General features: G+C 36.4%; 1 protein-coding gene across 1 annotated transcript in view; it reads left to right on the top strand.

The window, feature by feature from the left end:
* The window catches only part of asxl2 (ASXL transcriptional regulator 2), a 128,171-nt gene that overhangs the window by 21,008 nt on the left and 80,421 nt on the right, over positions 1–26,742 (top strand). The window contains exon 2 of the mRNA XM_088908623.1: positions 15,762–15,844. Within this exon, the coding sequence (XP_088764749.1) occupies positions 15,762–15,844 (83 nt within the window). The remainder of the gene's footprint in view (positions 1–15,761; positions 15,845–26,742) is intronic.

Below are 26,742 nucleotides of genomic sequence, written 5' to 3'. Positions count from 1 at the left end.
CTGCTGCAGCCAAGGGGATTGAAAACACTTGGTTGATGTCATGTGACTGTAGTGACCAGTCAGGCCCTTGGATCTTTCCTTCCTGCAGGAGCTCTGTTTGCTTCTTTGTGCCTCAGTTAGTTTGGGTGCTTAGATTTAAGACTGTTGAACCTCACAAAGTGTCATTTCAGTCCATATATAATATGTGTGGGTAATATGGTGGTTCTGATTTTTTATTTCACACAAAGGTGCTCCCCGATTAACAGCTGGCATCAAAAAACTTGCAACAAATATATTTATACATCCCCATAGCTCTGAAAACAAAAAAAAATTAGTTATTATAGCTTGTTTTTTACATTACATTAATGGGAGGAATGGTAGAATCCCCAAGTTATCTGAGCTACCCACATTTTGTAGAAATGAATTGTGAGCTCAGAGACTAAAAGATACATGCACAGCATCCGCATTAATGCAGCTATTTCTATTTTTGTTTGATAATTCTTTTTAGAGTTTGAGTATTTTTTACAAATACACATTCCTGCCACATTAAAAGAAAATAGCCTACCCACAATAGCACAGTTTTCCCAGTGGTAACATTATCTCAGGAACATGGTTCTCAGCCTTCTGCATGGTCATCTGGCTCAGGTCTTGCATGATTCACAAGCTACTAGAAACAGATGTGCTTGTCTGTTTCATTTTGTTTGTGTGTGATTTATTGCATTTGTATTGCCTCTATGTCATAACTACTTAGTGTTACATGACATGCCTCTGTATTGGACAGTAGTGCCACTTTGTAAAATTTGTGATTAAATGTGAGGCATATCTCTAGGAGTGAAGCGGCTTGGTCCTGCCTGCATTGTCTTGAAGGGCTTAAATATAGCATCAAACATTAATGTGCTATGGTAGCCTCAATTCCCCATAGCAGTCTGTAACATCCTCGGCTGTAGAAAGTCACATCAACAGTACTACAGACACAGATATTACCCAAGGAACCTCTGGACAGATCTGGTACTAAATACATTATTTTAGGGAGTTAAGGACATGTGTATAATCTCAGAGGAGTTGGAACACTGTTGTTTTCCTTCTAGGAAGGGGAGTTTTTTTCCCTTGACCCTTTTCCATTTTCTGGAGAGTTGGGGGTTGCAGTGTTTAAGCCTCACACATTTGGCTGGGAAGCCTGTTCCAGACATGCACAACTCTCTCTATAAAGAAGTGTGTCCTAAATGGCTTCCTTTTTGTTTTCCTGTTGTGGTCCTGTTTTATCCTTTTATCACTACTTTGGTTTATCAATACTCTCTACGTTTACCTCTTTTTAAAGCTGTAGTGTTCTTTTTGTGATAGTGGTGTACAAAACTGAACACAACGTGTTAGAAATTCTACAACAGTTCTTATTACTGGATCGTAAAGCTTAAGCATAGCTTCCCTTGATTTGAATTCTACACTTCTTGCTGTATAGCCTGTAAGTATTCTGTTTGATTTTTTATTGCATCCTCACATTGTCTTGATGAAGCCCTAGAAAATGTACATACTGTAAACACCCAGATCCCTTTCACACATAGCTTCCTGCATTTCAGAATCATCCATGAATATTTAATATTTCTACTTCCTTTATGAATCATTTTTATACTTTTGATTTTGTATTGCCTCCATTATAACCAGTATTTTTTATGCAGTATTCCACTGCTAATGTGTGTCCGGTTAGAGATTATACCTCTTAAAATGAACTTTTAAAACACTATTATTATTTATTATAAGTGTTTAATTCTGCTTTTATAGGACTACAATATGCTGTTATAGTACTGAAAAAATACTTTGTATTATTTTTTGCCTGTCTTGCAATATTGTTTTCTGTCTTTGTCAAATCTTATAATTCTTGTAATTTGTTTATCTTGGAAACATCTGTTTTATTCTTGTTTTTTCATTACACAATTGAAGCCAGTTCTAGACATGGTCTACTTTCATTTCAATTTGTATATTTTGTTTTTTCTTCTTCTTCATTCCTTCATAGCCCGCTTGTATAAAATTATTTTAGGCACCAATATTAGAGCTTTAAAGTGTGTCCAAGAATAGGTAGCACAGACAAAATATATTAAGATTTGGAAAGGGTGGGCAAAAGTGACACTAAGGTTTTGAGAGAATAAAGTTATGGATTCAAGAGGAAAAGAAATGAAGATGCCAACAGGTAGGGTGAAGAAGAAAGGTGGAAAAGGAGTTCAGAGTTCACAAGAGTAGGTTTAAGATGATGGGAGAACATTCAGAAGGTGATGGTTTTTCACAAATCAGAGATGTAGAAGGAAGAAAAGAGACAATGATGATCTGAGCGTGATCAGCATCAATTTCCAATCCTTTGAAAGAGATAAGAGAAACCAGGAAGCAGGTAAAAGTAGCACAGGTTATATAGAGAGGAGCACAAGTGTCAGGTATCCAAATTGACCAACGGTGATTATGCTGACATCCAGTCACACATACAGTATACTGGTATTCCTTTCTATGTCTCCCTGTAAATTACTGGAGAAGTACATCCAATGCATCTGGAGGGGATACATGTGTCTCAAAGAAGTAGCATCCCCAGGATCACAGATAAGGCACCCCCAGGTTCCATAAAATATCAAAGCAGAGGAGCAACAAAATGAAAATTTGGGGCTTAGATTGGTTTGAGCTTCTTTGGCGAGTTGTAGGTTATTTCGGAAACATGCTCCTAAAGTTGACACCAGCAACAGTCTGAACGAGCATCTTTGTAGAACACACTGTTGCATTTGATCATGTACGTTAGTATATCATTGACCTACATGTTCCATTTCTATGTTTTTTTAGCTTTTATATGTTATTTAATAGTTTGAAAATTGCTAAAATGTATTATGAAAGAAATGTGTGTTTTTAGTTTGTATTAGTGATATTTATTTTGTAGCAATAAATTCCTGTGGTATGCTCTGTAACAAAGGCTACACTAGGAATGTCTAGTAATAGTGTTTTGATATAGTCTGTACACACTTTTAAATTATTGAATTTAGTGAATTAGTGTTATTATGTTTCATTCTGAATTCGTAATCAGTAATTATGTTGTATTTCTTGAATGGTTCAAGCTTACATTAATTAAACAGTTAGCAAAAAGCACAGATTAGCTATCTGCATTAATGTTTGACTTATTTGTACAGCTTGGAAAAATGCCACCATATGCTAACAATATATATTTACAGCATTTCCAAGAATCAGAACAATTCTAAGAAAACATTAAATTTTATTGTACAGACTGTGTCTAATTCTGGATTGATGTGACACATGTTAATAATGAATTCTGATAAACTGTTTTTTGTGTTAGTGCAGAAATGTGTGCCAAGTTGTAGATTGCTTTACTTGTTTAAAATATTGTGCAGATTAAAGTTCATTGTACTGTAGATGTTGATAACAAATTAATTAGACTCACTGTCAAAGCCATTACATCAGTGAGTCAGTCGATTTTCTTTGACAAAACAAGAAAAAAGCATTTTTGTCTATACTGTGCTTTTTAAAGTACAAATACCATTGTAATTTGTTCCTGTTTAAACAATAAGTTAAAAAAAACATTGTAAGAGCAGGACTGCTTGTAGTGAATTCTTTTTGTCTGAGAATGTGAACAAATGTAGAGTGACGTTAACAAAAACCAAACTAGTTTCATGAAACCTCTTTTGTATTTCGAGATTAAAGCCATAACAGTGCCAGAAATACCAGTAGCTGTCTGTCAGAAATGTTAAAAAGGTGTTTGTTTAACATTTTCTTTAGTAAGGTTTTCTCATGAACTCTCATGGTAAAAAAACAGTTGTTTCTCCACTGTAATCCACATCAGGAGCTGGATTTTTTCCTCTGAAGAGAGTTTGACTCACAGTAATGAGTCTCTTTATGGGTTAAGACATCCTTGATGTGTTGGTATGCCAAAAGTTTCCCAGAGGAAAAGGCCTTACACTGTGTAATTGAGTCAGTGCTCGGCAGTCTTGGATTGCCGAAGTCCTGCAGTCTAAGGATGACAGAATTTCAAGCGAAATGTTGTGCTTTAAAAAGCACTCCGGAGGATTGCATGTTTCTAACTCTCAGGCCTGGATTTTAATTTTCCACAAACAATAATAAAACAATTGCCTGGAGGGGCGCCAGCTTGAGCTACGCTACAATAGCATGTGAAGTACAAAGTGCTTGACTGAAGCAAAGTACAGCCAGCGCAGTTCTGCCAGTTTCTTTCCTCTGTGGGCACAAGAGAAAATATTTTCCCACTGCTTCACTTCAGCTGCAAGAGTTGTTCTGTACGCAATTAAGTAGCTGCCAAAGCTTGCAGTCATCGTTAGTGTTTTCCAAGGTGGTTTGAAAGCACTCATCATCCCTGCAAGCTTCTCTTGGGATTTACAGTGGATCTTTACTTCAGCTAGCAGAAACACGTGTGGAGGAAGAAAAGAAGCTCTTCCCATTGATTTTTGAACAGGCCTTAATGGAATTGCTTTGGTAAGTTTCATTACGCAAGACAGTGAAAAGTGTGCTATAACCGCAGGCTCTTTCAAACACATAAAAATAACACTGAAGATCTTTTTGATGAAAAAATTTTACTGCTTTGAACTAAGACTTGATAAACTTTTTTAATAGTAACCAAATGATCATTAAGGAGCCATTTTAAGGAAAGGAATCATTGTTATGGTATGAAGTCTATTCTGGGTGACTGAGAATTTTAAACATTCAGGAATGACGTAGAATTATCTCATACTGTAGGTAATATTTAAGGTACTTTAGAAAGAATACATTTATCAAAATGCTTTATGTCTTACAGACACTGTTGTTATCTGATAAGAGCAGAAAAAAAAATCTTTGGCATTGAAAAGTCAAATTCTAGTTAAGCATTTACTGTGTTTAAGTATAAAATAAGCTTTACTTTAAACTTTAAACTAAATCAATCTCAGAAATGATTTGTAGCTGTTGAAACATACAGTACAAATGAAAGTTTACAGCCAGTATTTGAATTGCTGTTTCACTTCATGCAGGCAGCTTGGTCTTAGGTACGATGGAAGCCTTTTCAATGGAGAGAAAGAGGAAGTGAAATAGAGGAGCTAATTCCCCTTTCCGTGCAAACTGGTGTGAGCCTTGAAATCGTGCTTTTGCCCTGCCCTTATCGATTGCAGGCAGCATTCTGGGAGCTCATTAACATTCAGTCTCAATAGAAACCTTTGTATAAACACTACACTTCAAGGCATTTTCAGAGGTGAACTCATTAAATCTGAAAAAAAAAGAAAACACAAGTGCACAATGGGCACAGCACAGCAGATTTCATATACTTTCTGTGTGAGCTGCCCTTTAATGGATTTTCTTGATCTGTGCTTTTATCCTGCTGTGCAAAAGTCTATTACAAGTCACAGTTACTTCTGTGAAAGCAACCTACATGTCTGCAGTTTCCTCTCATTTATTAAAGAAAAGGTACTGATATCAGTACTGCGGGCTTTCAGGCCCCACCTCATCAAATGTCATCGCAGTAAGCTTTGAGAAGTATTTGCAGATGTTTAATGATCGTGAAGCAGTTTCTGTTAGAAATAGTGACCTAAACAAATAATAAAATTGGGGGGAAGTACTGCATTAACAATTATATGCTTAAAATGTAGGAGGTAACAATAACAGGGCTGTATGGAGAATGTACCTTATGGCTTTCACTTTCAGAGGTTTTATTCTCTTGTCCTACAAATTAAGCCGTGATCTGTAGGAAAATCCTTTACTGTATAGTTCTGGGTTTTTAGACAACATCATTATAAAACCCTCTTACTCTGTTATTTGCTTATTATGACTTTTACCTCTAAAATATATCCGTTATGTACAGTACACTTAACGCATTTGTGTCTTTCAGTGTGCCATCCCATTTTTTACTATCTTTGGAATACTAAGTTATTTATCATTGTAGCCTTTATAATAGTTTAGATCAGTTCCTTATGCTGCAAGTCTACAATGTTTTGAATAATTCAATTTCCCTAACAAAGCATATTCCATACTCCATATTTCAGTACAAATGCACGAGTCTCTCTGTCGAGAATACTGTTTGCTCTGGTCAATGTTAGCTGACTACTTTCGTGCATCGTGGAAATCCATAGTAGATTTTGAAATCTAGTGCTGCTGAGACATATTTATCATGTGTAGTGCAGTACATAAGCAGTTAACACGTACTGTATCTAGTTTGTAAAAGCACTGATGAGGGCATGGTTACAGCAATGTGTCTGTTTTTTCTTGCCTCACTGAATTTTGAAACAAAGAATAGAAAGAATATGTTTGCTGGCTTTTAACATCTCTATTTTTCATAATACAACAATAGTGCATTGCATAGTCCTACATTGGCAATAACGTTAAATATATTTGAGCATTTTTTTCTGAGAGGGTATAAATGATTGCTATCTCTTGTCAGTCAGTTTATTAAAATACTGTGCTCAAGTTAAAACTGCAGTGCTTGTACACTGTTTATTTTGAAAATGAATGTACTGTCATTGTTTATCTAATAGAAAGCATGGTTTATGTGCTGAAGCAACAATTAGATAAAGTATCCCTCAAAGGCATTACCCATGAACTTGTTTTCTTCAAATTGAATAGATATGAGGTTAAAAGACTCGTGAAAGTATTACTTTGAATTTTCTGATAGTATCTGCCAGTTTGCTGCATTAATTTTGAAACTTTGATCTCAACAAATGTGTTAGTGCTACAGCGCGTGCATGTATCATAATTTCTGAAGATGCATACTGGAAATGGTACTATATAATGGTGCTGTAGGACTATAGTTCCAACCTCTCTTACTAGTTCCCTTCCCAATGGTAAAAGGTAACAAAATTTTAATCCCAAGCTAGATAGATAGATTCATAAACACAGAATATCTGGTGAACTTCCTGATTGGTGACTGCGAACCCTATGGTTCTGATCTGTTAGAAGCTTCCTGAATGACAAATACAGATATTGGCTTAATCTCTTGGGTGTGGATCATGTGTAAATTAAGAAAAAAAGATTGTTGCATGCTTAGGGTGATGAACATTGTTGCATGACTGCAAGAGGAATTGTTCTAGATCCCTGCTGCACAGTTCCCGATGCTGCTAGACTCATCACAAGTGGCGGTCAAATGCAAATGGGCAAAGTGACTAACATTGGTGTTTCCATATCTTTGTCCAGTGCCTATATGATATCTTTTACTGAGCCTTCTTCATAACTACAGTAGCTACCGTGACGTTTGGCCTTGTGACTGTTCATATGGTGTTTTCTGTTTATTGAATGCTTACATGCACAATCATTAGTGCAGCAGGCAGAAAACACAAGTACAAATAAGTTAATTTGTTGTTTTCCGCTAGAGTACTTTCCTCCCAGTTTATAAAAGGGACCATTGGTCCATTAATACAATGAACTATCCAAACAAGCTGATGACTTTTGCAAAAGCAATGATCACATTTACGAGAAGGCTCTCCCAGACCTATTTAACCTTCCTTATTAATTTATTCTTTTCTTTTTCATTGTAGACACTTAATCATAATAGTGGTAAAGCATAGCCGTGGGTTAGGAAAATTGTCAGAGACCTTTGCTTCTTCCCACAGGACCAGAGGATATTAAAAGCATGCATCTGCTCCAATAAAGTCGCCACCTGTTTCATGTTTCCTCAATTCCGCTTGTTTTTTTTAAATGCAGGCCTGCACAGACTGTAGTTCAGTATTTAAAAAGGAAAAAAAATCAAATTTATGAGTAATCATCATCCTTTCTAAATATTTTTGAAGGGTATTTAATGATGTAAATATTTTTTTTTTATCCAGGCATAATGTGGCAGTATGTTATTTAATCTTGATGTGTTCATTTTTTGTTAAATAGGATGCAAAGAATAGTATTTTATTTGATGAGAATAACACCTACTGGCTCAACCCAAGAAAGGTATATGGATAAATCCACATTTATCAATAATAAGTAAGACAATTATAAATATCAATCCACATAATAGGCAAACATAATTTGATGTGACTTAATGTATTTGATCTTATTGTTTCTTGTCTTTCCATTTTTGACTCACAATCAGAGTAGGAACTAGGATAATCATAATTCTTATATTGTATAAATACTGTACAAGGTGCTATAGCACAAATTCAGAAAAGAACAGAGAATGAGTATAATCCCCTACTTATAACTCAAATAACAAGTTAAGTCAGTTTGACACTGACAAGTAAGCTTTCTTTTGTGTTTTAAATTTTGCAATTGCTGTCATATTTGCAAAATGTTGTGTTCCAGATTGCAATGAAACATTGTAAATATGAAAATGTGTCTTTCCAAAGACCTATGCTCAGTTCACAGCCTAGAGATATCACTTTACTTGGAAAGAAGGCCTATCACTAGTTATACTCTAGCTTGTCTTGTTGAGTGCCTTACAAACCCTTCCAAATCACAGCTTGGAACACATTATTTAGCAGAAGAGACATGAGACTTAAAAAAAAAACAGGGAATTGTTGATAATATTTAAGCCTTTTTTGTTGTTAGTCTGCGTAGCTTTTAGTTTAAATCAGATTTGTAATGAAAATTCTAATGAAGAGATCATTAATGACCACTTGTCATTTACGTCAGTGTTGTTTTTATTTTCCTTTGATACCATTTCACACATGCCATACATACTGTTGTAAGACTAGCGGTGTGGCAGTTTTCCTCGGCACGCCTAGCATGAAGTATGAATTTGAAATAGCCCTTGAAAGAAAATGTTGTTTGTCTTAACAGATGGATGAATTAATCATCCAAGAATATCATGAGTCAGCATGACCAACGTGCCTTCCCCCCTTAATGGTGAATAAAAGCAATTTTATGTACTGCTGATCTTGGCACAAAGGACACGTCAGAACGAAATTGCTTAACATGAAAGTAAATATTTCTACAAGATAAATATTTGCTCTTGACTATATAGAATTTCAAGTCAATAGTAATCTATGACTATTATTTTTGTTATTTATTTTTCTTTTTTAAGAATCACCCATTTTCTTGCCCCATTTTGTGCAGCATTTAATAAAAGAGTGGTGGAGCTTTAGTGTCAAATAACAGAAGATCCTACTCATAGCCTCTACTATATTCAGATGGTTGGCTGTAGGGTTGTAGGGTTGTGAGACCCCACTCAGTTCTGGTAGCACCCAGCAAATATTGTACTTTCCCTGCCACTCCCCTAAACACAGAACAGAAACAGCCTGGCCTGGAACATGACAACCAGGCATCACAATGGAAGACATTTTTTCCAATTCAATGTAAGCTGCAAAAAATCTGCTTGGGCTTTGTCAAATACCTTTTTATAAGAATTAGTGTGTTTAATAATGTTGTCTGGTTTGCATTTTATACCTACATGTTTGTATGTGTTGTACCTTAAGGAGGGTGACAACTCGAAAAGAAAAGAGTCAGACCAAAGCTCAGAAGTGAAAGGCAACTTTGAATTGGAATGAAAAAGCACAGTTATAAATAATCTAATTTGAAATACAAAAGCAACCCTGCTTGGCAACAGTAAAGCTTTGCGCCAAGGTTCCACAAGGACTGCAGCACAATAATCTACCAGTTACTGGGTGCAGAAGCAGGTCACCGTGAGCTGCAGTGCATTCATCCGTAAAGGACATTTTCTCATGCAAATATACACACTGCAGTTCTCTTACAAGAGACATGTGGCAGTAGGTAAGTATGCATTCTTTACAGTATATACTGTAGCATACCTGTTGTACAGCTGGTGTTCTCTGGCAGCTGGCACTTCATTGGAGACTAGAAATAGTCTGATGCCCCTGGTTTACCTTGAACAATGTGCCCATCCTGGAAATTGTGGATACCCTTCCTTTTCTTGACAGTCAAATATTGCCAGTGGATAAGAGGTTCTAACCCGAGTGGTTAGAAACTGTACAGTATGTTAGAAAATAGGTGTTGTGTAGTGAGAGTGGAAGTTTATAGTTCTTCAGCAACGAAAAGACTTCTAAGTCAGAGTATAGTGATATGAGAGGGGAGATCATATCTAGGCTACATTACTATGAAAAATAGTTCAGTTAGTTCAGACAGTTCCTGGAGGGCCTAATATTTCCTGTTTTTTGTTCACTTGAACAATTAGTTCAGTCATATTCATAGTTAGGATGTTTTTTACAGTCTTTTCCAGTTGACTAAGCAAAACATTCCTTTCAATTCCCTTTACCTAAAAGTACAATTAACAGTAAAACACCTCAGAGCCTTGATACCAGTACTGTATTAGAATTATGCAGCTCAAGAAATAACTACTCCAACAGCTTGAGTAGACACCAAAACCAGAGGAAAATGTACAGTAGGCGTTTTGAGGCTTCTGCACAATGGAAAGGCATTCTGTAATATATAGATTGATTGTAGCACAAATGCTGCAGGAAGTCTATCAAAACAAATTCATTCGCATCATGTGAATGGAGATGATGGACATAGACAGCTTTCACCACTCAGTCCTGCATTTAACTTGCTCTTTCTCACTCCTCTTGACAAGCACTTTGCTGGTATCTAGGCTTATGTAGGGACAAAATGCTTCCGGAAGTATCTGCTCTCTGTGTCATGGCAAGTGCAGAGACATCATCAGATATATTACGCCAAGGAAATTAGTCTTGGCAGGCTTTGTCAAATAAAAGATTACTTCACAGATTCCACTCACTCTCTGGTGTAAGACTACCTGATGGATTTTTAGCCTGTAGCTTTTTTCTCCAGAGCAGAATTTTCTCTTGAAATTTAGAAAATAATTGTAAAGCTGAAAGGCACAATAAATAAGATATGTGGGGGAAAGGAAAATAGGGTTGTTTTTTCAGTTAAAGATGTCTTTGGCATTTTAATTGATTTTTGGATAACATTACTAAAGCAAACTTTACCTAAAAGAAAAAAAAAGCTTTTGAAGTCCTCCTCTATGAAAGCAAGTTGTTCATTTTATCTATGTGACAAGAGAAAGTTTATTTACTGATAGTTAATTTTAACATACGTAGTAAATAATTAAATTATACTGGCAGTTATTTAAAATTAAGCCTTGGAACTTTATTTCAGGCTTTTTTCGTTTGTTTATTTTTAATGGCAAGGGAGAAATTATGCAACTATATCACAACACAGGATAACTTTCTGTTAAATATTCATGAATTTCTTTGTACCAAAGGCAAAAGCTGTGGGCCGGGTTCTATAAAATGAAAAACAGACTGTCCTCTCCCATTGTAATGCTGCTGATACCTTTCTTCCTCAGTGAGATCTCTAAAAAAATCTGAAGAAAAGAGAGATTATGTAGCCATGAGCTACACAGTACACAGCGATTTCCTGCAGTAATACGAATCCAGTTGATTTTGTGAATGACTTGCTCAAGCATTGTTGATATCCACTTTCTGTAAGATAAAACTACTTTGGCATATGTAAGTTCAACAGGGACACTGGTGAGTGGGACTTAATCACATTCCTAATTCCCACTTCTTTTTATCTACATGTGTAATGGAGAGCTGCATGGTAATGCAATATCATTTTTTTTTCTCTTTTATCCTGAGCCTGTTGTTTTTTCCATGTATAGTATTAACTAACACATACAGAATGTGAACAGACCTGTTAAATAATACCTACTCCCTGTGTGAGTGACACTTAAATGTGCAAATTTTATTTCTCTTCTTGATCAGGCATGCTTGACTTCTATAAAGCTTCGTTTTTTTTGCATCATATTTTTGCTTGGTGTGCACTTCGTGCTTGTTTTTCTCCACGGGCCACAGATTCAGAGACAGCTGACAGGTTTCAGAATAAGATGGATTTACGATCCCACTGCTGAACCACTAAACTTATGAAAATACAGCTTGATGCCTACCTGCTAACCTACTGAAGTGAGTCACTTAACAAAATTCTTTCCTGTTTGCCAACCAGACTTATCAAAGAGGAAATAAACACTAAGAGACATTAAAAACTCAACAGATACTATTGGTTCTGTTACTCATTTTTTACATTTTTAATGCCCTTTACTGCTGTACATGTATCTACAGTATATATAAATGAGAAAATAAGTATTCCCTGATACAGTATAGTAAAACATAACAATTTGTCTTTTAACAATTATTTTCCTCTAATTGCTTTAAATTTGTTTACCATAAAGGAATTTGTGCTTCTTCTAAGAGTGGGTAAAATATAATGACCCGTATGAAAGATGTAATGCAGGTGTTCCCATTCTTTGCCAGTACGTTACCTGTGTAAACTTCTGTGAAAATGTCTCAATGCAGTAGTTCATTGATTGGCTAGATTGTATACTTATATGCTGTACTAGCTGTATCGCATATACACTTATGTCTTGTTAGTTTTCCAACATGTATCGAAAGTGGTGCTACACCTTTAAGCCGGTTTGCACTTGATTACGTATGTTTGGAACCCAGAAAGTATTTCGTCTGCCAGCAATGACTTGCTTTACTGGAAATGTGCAAGTTTAAAGTTACAACTTATCTTGCAAGTTTAAGAAACAAAACTGTGGTAGTATCACGTACTTTTCTGAAGACAAATGAGAGGATACTGATGAAGGCTGAAATCAAGTGTTCATTTGAGGGAGTCCTCTCTTTCCACTGTTGGGGAGATTGCTCCTGTTTTTTTTTTCATTTCCACTGGGGACATGAGAAGTCTTTGGCTATACGGTAAGGTTAATATACAGTACATATGATAAAGCTGTCATCAAAATGCTAAAAATAAGCAATTAATAATAAGCAATGAATTTAAACTTTGCTGCAATGCAAAATGTGATCTGCTTTTTTAATGCTTAAAAAATCAGCAGATTATTCAAATCTACATAAACTTTTAGCCATCCTTCTTACCAAAAAGGGCATTTGCTAGTTTTTGTTAGTTCTTACCAAGTCTTTTGCTAGCTCTGCACTCTTAAGCCTTTACTATTATTTTTAAAAAATTCAGGCAAAGTTTAATCTCAGGCAAAATTGGGTATTTCGTATTGTATACTGCTTGCCAATTCTTGAAATACTGATGAACACACACCTCCAATTTAGGCTCCATTAAGATTTTTTTTTTCTTCAAAATTTAAAGTTTAAATTTTTTAGGTTAATGTGAGAACTAAAATAGAACAAAATTAATTCCTTTTAGACCCCATACTGACCCCAGCGTTCCTGTAAGGATAAATATGCCAGGAGAAACTCACTCACTCACTTACTGTGTATAAATTAAGTTGAATTATATGAGCCACAATTAATCATAAATAAACAGATATTTAACAGTTACACATTTGCAATTCTTTGCATTCTATTAAACTATGCTTTGGATTTTATAATTTTATTGGCAGTGATATTTCTGCGAAATATCATTATGTGAAATAATGTCATTAATAGTGTGTTTCTTGTGAATACTCTTGTGAAGTGCAATTTACTGAGTTCAAGCTATCATCAAATTTTGTAGGCTAGATAAGGTTATATTTTAGCTGGTACAGAAATTACTGTGCTGCTGCCCAACATAATCTTTTAAAAATATACTCTAAGTGTCTTTGTAAAAGGTTACTACATAATGAGGTTGCGTAACAGGCTGCCAGATTGTATGGAAGGTTGTCTCATTGATTTAGCTCTTGAGACAGTGTGTTTAGGGCACATAATGAGAATGTCATAACTATTCAAGGGTTTAATGTAGTCAGGGGCTCTGGCTGATTCTTTTGGACGTGTCATTTTCCAGGATGCAAATTCCATTATAACCAAGGGTAATGGAAAGGGGTTAGTTGGTTGCATGGTTGTTCTATTGTTGTGGGTCTGTGTCTGGACACTTAAAAAGGAGAGGGAAACCCAGTCTAATTTAGAGTGAGTGAATGACCCGAAGCACAAACCTTCAGCTGGGTGACACACGTATACAGTATAATATAATACACGACGAAAATCAAAGTGGAAGGACTGCATAGAATTTATGTTAGCCGAAATCTAAAGAAGTCTAACCATCCTGTAAAAATCCTTCAGTTGGTATCATTTTTTATCTCACCAACCCTCACCATACTATGTACTGTGTTATTGTTCAGCTACAAGAATCATTTGCCATGTTTTACTGTTTTTACCTTATGGGCTATTTATAATGTCTAGGTCAAATTCCTCAGCATGGGAAACTATGGTATCAACTGCTGTTTATCAAACTGAGCTCTCAGTTAATTAATTTATCTCTTTTTATATGCATGATCATCCATCCATTTTCTAACCACTTCTGTCAATTCAGGGTCCAGGGGGAGCCGGAGGCTATCCCAGCAGGCAGTGGGCACAAGGCAGAGTACACCCTGGTCTGGGCACCAGTCTGTCACAGGGCAAACACAGATACAAACACTGAAACACACTCAAACCGGGACCAACTTTCCCAGAAGCAAATTAACCTACCATTATGTTTTTGGACTGTTGTGTGAGGAAACTGGAGCACCCAGAGGAGCCTACACGAACACAGGAGACCATACAAACTCCATGCAGATAGCACCCCAGGTCTGGAATTGAACCCAGGGCCCTAACTCTGCAAGGCAGCCATGCTAACTACTGCGCCATTGTTCTGCCCATTGTGTGATCATGTCTCACTTAATTTAACCCATGAGTAACCTAATAGAAATTAGACATTCCTGGTTTCGTTCTGGGCTCTGGCTGCCTAAGATCAGCATCCCCATGTGGCTGCGAACTGATGGGGTGGGACGGGCTTGAGCCTCTGGCACTTTCCAAAGGCCTGCGAGCTTGCTGTGCTATAACTGGGACTGCTTCAGTCCCACAGGCAGTGCTGTCTTGTCTGTACAGTGGGTGCTGAGGGGCGTGCAGTCAGAAAAGCTGGGAAGTGCACATTTCAGAAAAAAGCTGACATGGGCTTTTTTATCCATATTGCTGGAGCCCATGGGGTGCTCCAGTGAACTGAGCTAAGTGTCAGCTGTCCATTCGAAAAGGGGGTTAAAAGGATTGTTGCTTCAATTAGAAACTACATGACGGGCAAAATATAATAAATACTTCTTTTTTTGTGTCCAGATTTACTTATCTATTTGGTATTATAATTCAAAGAGCTGAATAATCAATATCAATAAACTGCAATTACAAAATTACAGGTTTAATTAAGTATTTAATTTCATTTGGAAAGAGAAGCAGAAGACACTATCTGCAGAAGTGGGCTTGGGAATTCCAGGTCTACGCCAGTGATCTTCATTCAGATTGCACACAGGTTAACATGCCGCATTGAGAATGCAGAAGAGCAAAGTTAAAAAAAATATATCTCTGGAATGTAAAAAGCAAGAATATAGAGCTCTCCACAGTGCCTTTTAATGGTGGTAAAGCAGTGATATACAGATGGCAGGCTGAATGCAAAATGCAGTCTACAGGTGGTGTTTTAATTATGGTGCTTGTCAGACTCCCAGGAGCATCAGAGTGATCTGCTGTCTTCTGCTGAGCTAGGGAAGCACCAAGAGCTTGATTAGCAGCCCAGCAGAAGCAGATGCAGTAGCTGTTGGTGGAGTGTTCATCTCTGTGCCAGAACCTCTTTCATCTAAACAAAACGATGCACATTTCCAGACGTCCCCAACCACGGTTTCCCTTTCAGTAGGTCTCACATGGAAGACAGATTCTCATTAAGTTTTACATTCTGATTTGCATATTCATATTTGCATAGATGTTGTATAAAATGTTCATTAAATGTTATCTACAGGCTGTTTTAACTATAATTGTAAAATCATATTTTTTTTAAAAATAGCTTTTACCTTTAACCTTTTATTTCCTTTGGTACAGGCAGCATATACGGTATGTATGATTTGTTAAATTGCTGGTGCAATAGAATATCTTCATGCCAGTAATGATATTTCCTTTTGGGGCTTGCTTTAGGTGCTGGAGAAATACCCAAACACACCCATGAGTCATAAAGAAATCCTTAAGGTGATCCAAAGCGAGGGGTTGAAAGAGATAAGGTAAGAATCATTCCCACCTTTTTTAAGCAGGGATTTGGCCTTGGCTATTAATATTTGTCCATTAGTGCAACACACATTTGTGTGACACACAATCGATCTTCAGCCACAACATGAATGTTTAAAGGTGAAATTGCTTCATAATTATATTTCCGTTTAGTTTTTCACACATGAGGTACTGTATACTTGCGGAATAAGTTTTATCTCAGAATAAGAAAATGAAATCCCCAACACTTTCAGCATTGTTTTTCCTTTGTTAACCATAGCATTTAATTAATTACGTGAGTGCTAGACAAAAGGTGGGCCACTCTCCATTTTACAGACTATGGTTGTAATATTGAGAATGAGGATTGAGACAAAAAAACTAAACACTGTGTTTTGTTATGGCTTGAAAAATGTACAGTGTATTTTACACATACATTTGATTTCTCATAAAAAATACCCTTAACAAGGATTTCTGATTGGAAGCCACATACAGTATTGAGTTCAGACAACATTTAACAATCGTGTGACATTTAATAAATGGATGGTGAAAACCAGCACTAATGTGTCAATTATTTCAGTAATTATTTGATGCAGTAAATTGCATTTGAAGAAGAATAATTGGCTGTCACCTAAGAAACGTAAAAGCATATAAGAGAGATTTGATTGTTGCAAGGAGGGCAGGTGGTTTGGCTTTGTTTTTCTCTGCTCTTGGCAATGATCAAGGACATACTTAGTTACCTCATCACCTTAATGAGGCTTCTGATTGTTGAGGGATTTTGCACTGCACTGCCTACACCCTGTTGCCTAGGGCTCTCCTGTAGACACAGAACTGGTGTGCCCACAGTATCCAGATGCAATCTGGTCTGGAGACCTGATCTGCATACTAAAAAAAAAACTACAGACATACTGTACACATTTTGGTATTGGTGTTGTTTTTTCTGAGGAGCAAAGATTTCTTCTAGTGTGATGTTCTCTTGAGCAAGAACCAAATTAATAATTAATTGGTTTTGTTGGAATTACAAATAAAATAGGGTGGTTTTCAAGTGGTATTTTCATTCCATCCAGAGTTTGGAGTTATGTTTGTCCAAGCTGAGCCACTGTTTGTCGCCAGTGTGAGGGCACAGAATCAGCCAGATGTTCCAGTGACTGTGTGGGGTTACGGTTGGCTGGAGTTCCTGAAATCCACAGACGGTGTATCTCTAGGAGTGGGTGGCTTCAGTGATACCTTTGTCCATCCTGACTCAAACCAGTTTCTTTTGTGCCATAAGAGCAAGCACATCTTCAAGCAAGGTTCTTTTGCGTTGGTGCAAGGCTGCAGTGGAGAATAGGCCTAAACTGCAAAAGGTGATTTGCAAACTGAGGAGTAAATTTTGCAAAGTAATGATTCCGAATGATTTTTTTCTTGTGTTCTATGGGATCTTTATGATTACATATTTTCTAAATGTAGACAGCACATGCTGAATTTTGTCAGGACATGAGATAGTTTTGAGTTCATATGGTCTTAGTGCAAGGGAGTGGTATATTTCTGACTTTTGACAATTTGTTTACTGATCTTAACACTGTACATATGTCACGGGCTTGAATGTTTTTGCCCCAGTGGGGATTTTATAAGAACATAAGAATGGTTATGAATGAGATGAGGGCAATTAGCCCATCTTCTGTACCATTTTAGGTAGGTAATAGTAATAAATGATCCAAGCATCACCTATTATTATAATATGATAATATTAAAAAAGTATATATACTTGAATATTTCCATCTTATATATACAGTTTACATTATAATAATAAAACATATTCCAGTTCTTTATCAAAATAAAGTAAATAATTTCCTTCAGCGTATTTTATTCACACTTGCTAGATGTGGACCTTCACACTTTCTTAAAACAGGGATCACATTTTGCTCATGAACAAAAGCAAAGTCCTGTTAATGTAGTATTTATGAGTTCTAATTTGGCTGCTCTGATGTAAAGTTACGTTTGCTGTGGCTTTAGGATGACTGACAGTTATTGAGGTTTGTTTGATCAATACTGTTGCAATATGGACGATTTTCACTGGGGACAGGTGGAGTGAAAAATCAACTGGCGATAGATGTTACTTCCTAGAAGACACAGTGGTTAACACCCCTTCTATAACGTCGTTTAAAATTTGTAATGTTAAACGAAACTGTTAAACATCAGATTCACACATCAGATTCACACACTTCAGTTCTGCTTTTAAATACATTTTGAAGTAAAAGAGAATTTATTTTTGAGTTACTGTATAGATATGAATATGAATTAGTGATTTGTCCAATGCTATAGGAGGAAGAAGTGTCTCATAAGTTCACAATCTGTCTTTTTTTAACAAATTAAATCAAAGCAGGAAATAATTATGACTTTTTGCTAGTTAAAGAATTATGTTTTATATCTATATCTATTTTCCTTCTGAAAACTGATCAAACTGAGTGAAGACTCCCACTGTGCAGTTTGCTATCTTTCTTCAGCACAGTGTGCTGTGAACTGGGAAGCAATATCTTAATAATAAATAATTATTGTTTAACGGATTAGTTTTGTATGTTTCCTGTGCTTTGAAAAACCAAAAACTCAACGTTGATGGAAACACCATTGGCAGTAATTACAAGTGTTTCTGGATAAATTTGTACCAAACTTGTACTCCAGAATATTTTAATATTAGCCAATTAAATTTTTGTACTGTATGTTGGCTCAAGCTTAGACAGATTTGTTGGGCATCATTATTGAACAACAATTTTTAAGTCAAATTAACTGTTGGATTAAAGTCAAGACTTTAATTGAGCCACTTAGGGCCATTCACTTATATCATGTTAAGCTATTACAGCAAAGCTTTGACTTTATGCTGTGGTTCATTTTCTTGCTGAAGGGAAAATTATATGTTGTTAGAATACTCAAGCAGGTTTTCCTCGAAGAATTGTCTGTGCTTTTACACCATCCATTTATGCCTCAGTCTTGACAAGTTTACCAGTTCCTGCTGATGAGAAGCAGCCCCCTAAAATAATGCTGCCACTACTATGCTTGATAGCAAGGATGGTGTTGACTGTATCACACAATGGCCTGAGCAAGGCCAAAGTAGGTCCGTTCTATACCAGATTGGCTCCGCCACAAAAGCACCCAAGCAAAACAAGTGCAGTCTATTTACAGTGCTCCCAGTCCCCCACACCAGAAAACAAAACCCCAAAAAAGAAACAAAACTAATTATTCAAATAAAAGTAAAACCTCCTTATCTACCTGCTCTCTCTCTCTGTTTTTGACATTACCTAATATACTTACCACCAACAACCAACCCCTCTTAGGCTGAGGAGCCAGCTTAAATAGCTTGTAAGCCCCTCCCCCTCTGGAACAAACCATTTCTCTAATTCAAAGTGGTTTTTCCCATTTCCCATTTCTTAAATAACCCTTGAGAACTGGGGTTAGGTTTGGCCTTCTGAGGCCACCATAGGCTGACTCACCCTGGAAGAACCGACACCAAACAAGCAGTGAGTACCATCTATTTTGAGAGCGCTCTCCATTCACACCACAGTACTCACTCGTACCTGTGTTTAAGCATGTGAATGTATATGAAATTAAGTAATAGCAGTTACTAGACAAGCCCCGAGCGTGCATCCTCAGGAACTTATCTAGCAACCGCTCAACGTAAGGTGTAAGAATATGTATTTCCCATGTTATCTGTACCTCGTGACAGGCTCCTCTGTCACAGACTGAGTAACACACTGTTTTGGGATTGTGTTACATGTAATGCTTTGCTTTGAGACCAAAATGTTCAATTTTTGTCTCACAAAATTGATCACAAATCATTTTGCCATATATTTGCATTATTAGTTTAAAGCTTTGTTGAAAATGCAATACAGGAGTATATACCCACAAAACCTTTTGTCACGTGTTTGCAATATGACTTAATTGCTAAGTTGTTTTTTTTTAATAATGACTTTTTTCTTGCTTCCTTTTTTTCTTGAGCTTTGTGGAGTGGTGGGAATATTCTCGATCATGGACATTTCCCATCTCAGCTGTTAAGCTCTGTGTCTTTCACAGTTGCCACTGGCCTCATGTGACATTCTTAACTAGTTTTCTTTTTGCCTGGCTGCTCTGTTTGAAGGAACAGTCTGGCAATGTCAGTCAGTGTCTGGGTGCTACAATATACCTTTTACATATTATATATATATATTTCCTCAAAGGGATATTCAGTGTTTTTGAAATTTTCTGTACAGTACACTTCTCCTGATCTGCACCTCACTTCAGCTTTATCCCCAACTTGTTTGGTCTTATTGTTTGATATTTTGCTGTCATACAGTATATCACTCACAATACTATTTTTAAATTAAGCCAACTCATTTGATATGTCTATTAATAAGCTGTATTCATTTGCCACAAAATTATTTTGAATAGTGAATTAGAATGTTATCTCTGGATTCATGCAACATGGTGTGTTGTTTTGTTTCCCAAGATGAATCCTCAACATTACCTGCTAGTTTACTAATGTTTTTTGCTTCATGGTATCTTTTTTTAAATTCTATTCTGTTAAGAAAAATGTTAACTTTAAATTGATCATTTTATTTGTTACATTATACAGTAACCTATGTTTATAAACTGCATTTTCTATGTTTTCTTTAAATGAACAAATCAGTAATCAGGATGTAAAAATTGATTAAATAAAAACGGATCTAGGTTACATAGTTTAAAATGGTGTGGGTTTACCAATAACCCAACTGAAGACCAATACCACCAATATAGGTGCATGCCTTTTTCACCAGTGAAAAAAGGAGCAGCTGTGCTGTGCCAATTCCTAAATCTGCTATTAAGAACGTACTTAGACTTCTGGCATCAATTTGGATATCAGCAAAGCAACCAGCTTTTCCATTCCAGCTTCTCCTTGCTGCTCTTGCTGTTCTGCAACAGAGGGAAGAAATATGTGGAAAATTAAACCAAGGAAAGTGTATATTGAAAGAACTGCTGAGAGAAACTGAAAATGTGCAGCTTAATGAAAAGACCACTGTACCAAATCCTTGTTCATGCCGTTTTTATTTTGGTTTTTAATCTTAGCCAGCATGTGAATCCGCATGACAAATGGAAATTAAGATCCTTGGTTGTCATAGAGCTAATTTCCTACCTAGACAGTATCTCGGGGAGAAGGCTTTTATTTTGTTTACTCAATGACGTAGATCATTTGTTCCTTCAATTGTTTTTCACATTTAACGCATTGAGTTCCTAGGAGGTTAGGAGTTCCATGGCTTCTAATAGCATGATACTGTACATCACTTCCACAATTAAATGAATAAGGAATTTCTAAACAGTACATAAGTTTATGGTATGTTATTGTTTTAGTGTACATATACTGTACAGAGAGTGACACATATTGCATGTATTTTGCGTGATGACTCTGTTCAGCTAAATGTAATAATTTTATGCCTATCTGCAATTGCAGTCTGCTTCACAGAGGAATAGCTCACATCAGCTTAGATAGGCATAAGCTGACATCTCTTCTCAAACAAGTGGAAAATTCTTAGAAGAATTCCTTCTAAATCCTATTGCATTGCTGACAATGCATTTCAACATTTTTAAGTGGAACTAGATGTATTTGCGTATTGAATAAAGACCAAAGGGAAAAAAATATTTAGGGGGTCAAGCAAGAAAGTTAGTAGCCATGTTACAGTAGCCAGTTGAATTGTTCCGAGTATTGCTTTTATTTCTGCTATAACTTTCAAGTGTCTTACATATCTAAACTAATGACATAGCAGGACTGTAAAGACATATAGGACATTGTATGCAAATTGAATGCAGAATGCAAATTATTTCAATTGGTGCACAGTGTTATCTCATGTCCAATATATACAGTACATGGATGGAACAGAACTTTCTCAGTCTAAACTGTGACAATCCAAACTTCAAGTTGGTAACTGCAGGTTTGCTGTCAATAGTCATGAATCAAATTCTTGTTTGAAGTAAATTTTTCTGTTATGTTGTTAACTATTTTGTTATTTGAAGCACATTTTAAGAACCCCATGATAAGGAGTATTCGTGGAATCTTTCTCCAACTGTGTGACATTGGTCATTTAAAACCCTTGCTCTACTTGCTGTGATGCTCCAATATTGACACTTGCCTATATTTTATTAAGATTAGACTACTGTTACTCTTTTACCGTGATATCTTCTAAGTTAAATAGCATTCAGTAAGTTTAGAATTATGTGGCTTGTGTACTAAATGCATATTACATCAGTACATACTTTAACTCTTATCCTCTATATATTGTAGTGATTCCCTGGGAAATTTAGGATGGACTTCAATAATTCCCACACATACAAGGCACTAATTAGTCTAGCTCCAGGATTTCTGTTCAGACATCATCTGATTCAGGTCTTCTAATTCTGGCAGTATTTTTTTAAAGTAATTTACTTTTACTCTTGTTTTTGGTGTGTCAGTTTCCTTTGGATTTCATTTTTATTTATTTTTACTTGTTATGGGTATTATGCGTGTGCTTTAAAACTTTGCTTTGAGTTTTGTGCTTTACCATAGTGTTCACCCCTTCAAATGATGTCCTATTGTGCTGAATTACAAATAATGTATACACATGCTAAATTTTCTCAATCAAAAGTGCCTGTTCTCAAACACAACTTGAGTGCTCTAGCTGAACACTTTTTTGGGAGAAAGAAGTGTCAGTATTAGAAGTTAGGAAAAGTCATTAAGTAAAATATGTTGATTGCATAAGTTGTCACACCCTCTCCTAGGATAAACTTTACTGTAGCTCAGGTGCACAAAATGATTTTGATAATTTGATAATTGAATGACCTCTGACTGTTTTTCAATAGTAGTAGTAGTTCTCATGATTTCAGAATAGATACAGTGGTCTTGCCTGTATGGCAGAGTGTCAAACCCAGCAAGCCTTTTAACTGATAATGCTTTTGTGACAAAAAGTTTTATCGTCAATTTTGTGAGACAAAATAGAAACTTTTTGGTTTTCAATGGATTTATGTTCCATCTGACACAAAACCATAACAATGTATTACCCATTTAATACCATCCCTACTATCAAGCATGGTGGTGGCAATATTATGTTATGGGGCTGCTTCTCATCATAAGGAACTGGGGGACTTTTTCAAATTAAGGCAAACATGAATGAAGCAAAGTATAGGCAAACTTCGAGGAAAGTCTGCTAAAACTTTAATTCTCCTTTCAGCGGGACAATGGCCTAAAGCACAGAACCAAAGCTACACTGGAGTGGCTTAACAAGAAGGAATCAAGTGTCCTTATGTGTCCTTGACTTGAATTCATAAGAAAATCTATGGCTTCAAAACTGATTTACTTCCATTGAGACATTAATTCCTAACCAACCTGTCAGAGTTGGAGTATGTTTGCAAAGACAAATGGAAAAAAATGTATCATCCCAGTGCAAAGCTGATAGACTTATCCAAAAAGACTTGCAGCTATAATTGCTGCCAAAGGTGCTTCTATCAAATATTGACTCGGTTTGGGGGTGGGGGGATTGTGAATATTTATTCCATTAACATATTATAGATTTAGATTTTTCTTTACATTCTATTTATATATTTATATTTTATATTCTATATCTACATTCTATTTCTCCAATAACAATATTTAATGTCCCAACACAATGGAAAAGCATTGATCATAGATGACTACAGTATGTTTGTGAAAACTTTGACATACTTTCACAGTTGCTCAAGAAATATTAGTACATTATATAAACATCTCCCTATTTTCATGTATACTTAACAGGTTTATACTTGGTTAAGCTACAACATATGTTTACAGTAAAATTATTAGGCTGTAGGCTAAATTAAGACAGAGGAATGGAAGTAGGTGGGTTAACTGCATGTATTCACATTAAGGAGCAAGATAGCACCCCTAAGAGGGGTTTACTGTATTAGAAAGCAAAACTTCTCCGGGAAGCCAGTGTTCCTCATAGTGTCACTGAGGGCTGATGGTCCAGGCCTGGAGGTAGCCTGGCTCTACACCTTCAGCAAAAGAGAAGCTCCAGGAATTCCACACCAGTGAGGGCCAGGTGGAAGGTTGTTGTGGTGCTGATGTCTGCAGTGGCCGGAGACCCTGCTATACATAATAAAACATTTGACCTCTCCATGTGGTTAAATGCAAATTCAATTTAGAACTGAAGACAGGGTGCATATATAGTAGGGTTATGGTTACTATGGAACACAAATGTGCTCTGCCCTACCAATGACCTGACCTTAAGGTCCAGATGCAAACTTATCTTATTAGTGCATATACTGTAGGGTCACACTTTCTATGGAACAGAACAACCCATCTGTGATCTGTCTAGACATGTTGCTGTTCCAGACCTATGACCAAATTCAAATGCACTATGTTCTCATACTTATGTATGTGTACTGATAGAATTACGATTATTATGGAGCATGCATAGGAATCCACAAAATATATTTGCCTGTGATCTTTCACCTTTACTAAAAGTATTCAAAACTGTCTTAAAGCCTTCACTTCAAGATGAGTATTTTGTATTTCTTGTGACATGCGCAGTTACCTCTGCAGTACCTCATTCCCAGAGAAAAAGAAATAAAAGGCTCGGCTAACCTTTAAGATTATTACAACCCTTAAATGTCGTTAGGTTTAAAGATCCCATTATATGTAAAGGGCACATCTGTTTAGAATCAAAGTGAAAGCAAATCATATGCCTAGAGGGAGAATTTCCCATTGTGGTTACCTTGCTCTTGTTTCCAATAAAACAAGACTCTGAATTCAAACAATACAGTAATTCATTCTGTCTGGCCATTTTCTGGTCACTCCCGGTGCCAATGTGACTAGTGCACAGTACCGTGATCTATTTAAGAGGGGCATCAATAAGACAGTATTGGCACTATAATTAATCATTAATTTTTTTTATTTTAATAACAGTGGCGCAGTAGTTAACGTTGTTGCCTCGCAGGGCTGGGACCCTGGTTTTTGGACCTGGTGTGCTAACTGTGTGGAGTTTGGATTTTCTCCCCATGTTCGAGTGGCTGGCATACTATTAGGTTAATTGGCTTCTGGGAAAATTGGCCTGGTGTGAATGTGTACATGTTTGCATCTGTGTCTTTGTGAGCCCTGTGAAGGACTAGTGTCACATCCAGGGTGAATCCTGCCTTTCGCCCGTTGCTTGCCAAGATAGGCTGTGGCCATGACACTGGTAATTACTCTTTATCAAAAGCGATATTCTTGAATACGTGTAATTTTCCACAAACAGATAAGTTAAGATGAACCCATTATAGTCATGAAAGGATAAATTATCAATATGCAGATTATGTGTCACAGTTGATTTAAAGTATTGTCAGCATGCATATGCATCTGAATATGTATATTGTGATCCTGCAGGCAAGAGGTACTCCTTATCTCCAACAAATGTTCAATAAGACAACTCCAATAAGGCAGTGGCCTATGCATATACTGTATACTGTTTTCTTACTGATACTTGCTGTCTTTTCCTATTTTGTATTGCTATATTGTATCGCTTTACAACTTTGTACAAAGTCAGACGTTCCCAATGAGGGAAAAAGAAAATGTAAAAAATACAATATATTGCCCGGCTTAATTTTGTTAAGGCCAAGGGGACAGTCGCCCTGAGTTAACCTACTGTAGCACAGGTGTTGTTAATGAAGGCATTTGCTCTGGGTATATAAGGGAGAAAAAGTTTCATCCTTTTTCATAGAAACTGGGTTGTTAGATTAAGACTAGTTCATGACAGTTTAGTGAACACATAAGGAAGGATACTTGAATAAAGTCTTGTTGACTTGGTTTAGTGAGAGATATCTTTTTACATACAATTTGGCAAGTGAATTAGCTACCCCACATTCCAGTTGTTGGTGAAAAGGGCAGGAAAAGTACAGGTAGAACTCTTGTAGAAGGTTCTTGATTTCTTTCTAGTTTTGTAACAGAAAAATACTAGCTAAGGTGACAAACACACCAAGGTCATTTTTTCATTTTTGATTTTCAAATGACTGGGAAGTATATGAGCATAGTTTTTTTTCAGAAATAGTTCTTATACTGTCTTAACCACATCTCGTAGGAACAGTGTACCACACAGCACTTTTCCTGGAGTGCGTAAAAGAGATATTTTTAAATTCAGAGCTGGTAATCATTTTCTAAAAGATATGTTTGTAATGCTCTTAGGTCAAACCAGGGCTGTTGATTCAGCATTTAATAAAATCTAGCCTGTGAATAACAACAAGCTTGTTTTGCAGGCTTTGAAGTAATATTGTACTGGACGGCATTAAAAAGCTTCAAACCAAAACCCAGTTTTTCAAATTCTGAACAGAGTATGGTGTCAGATTTCAGGACCAAGGTCAGTTCCCATGTCAGTAGAGGCTCAGAGGTACAGTAACACCATGTCAAGAATGAAACTCTTCTTTTTTTTTGGTTTGAATCTCTTGCACACTTTTATACAGCTGCTGACAAATGTTTTAAAATCTTTGTGTCAAATGCTATTGTATTTCACAAAAATATATATATATACGATATAAATGAAAAATTATTTTTTCAAAATATGTGGATATTATAGATCAATGCGGACAAAATCCTTTATAAATAAGACAGACATGAATTATAGCAGAATGAACTAAAATAATAATAATTGCTTACACTTATATAGTGCTTTTCTGGACACTCCATTTAAAGCGGTTTACAGGTAATGGGGACTCCCATTGGATGATGTGACGGCAGCCATACTGTGCCAGTACACTCACCACACCTCAGCTATCAGTGGGGAGGAGAACAGAATAATGAAGCCAATTCATAATGGGGATTATTAGGAGGCCATGATTGGTAAGGGCCAATGGGAAATTTGGCCAGGACACCAGGGTTACACCCCTACTCTTTTCAAGAACCACCCTGGGATTTTTAATGATGAGAGTCAGAACCTTGGTTTTACATCTCATCCAA

Source organism: Atractosteus spatula, chromosome 2 (assembly GCF_055471065.1).
Source record: "Atractosteus spatula isolate fAtrSpa1 chromosome 2, fAtrSpa1.hap1, whole genome shotgun sequence".
Lineage (NCBI taxonomy): Eukaryota > Metazoa > Chordata > Actinopteri > Semionotiformes > Lepisosteidae > Atractosteus > Atractosteus spatula.
The sequence above is the reverse complement of the archived record's forward strand: the minus strand, read 5'-3'. Positions and strand labels throughout refer to the sequence as shown.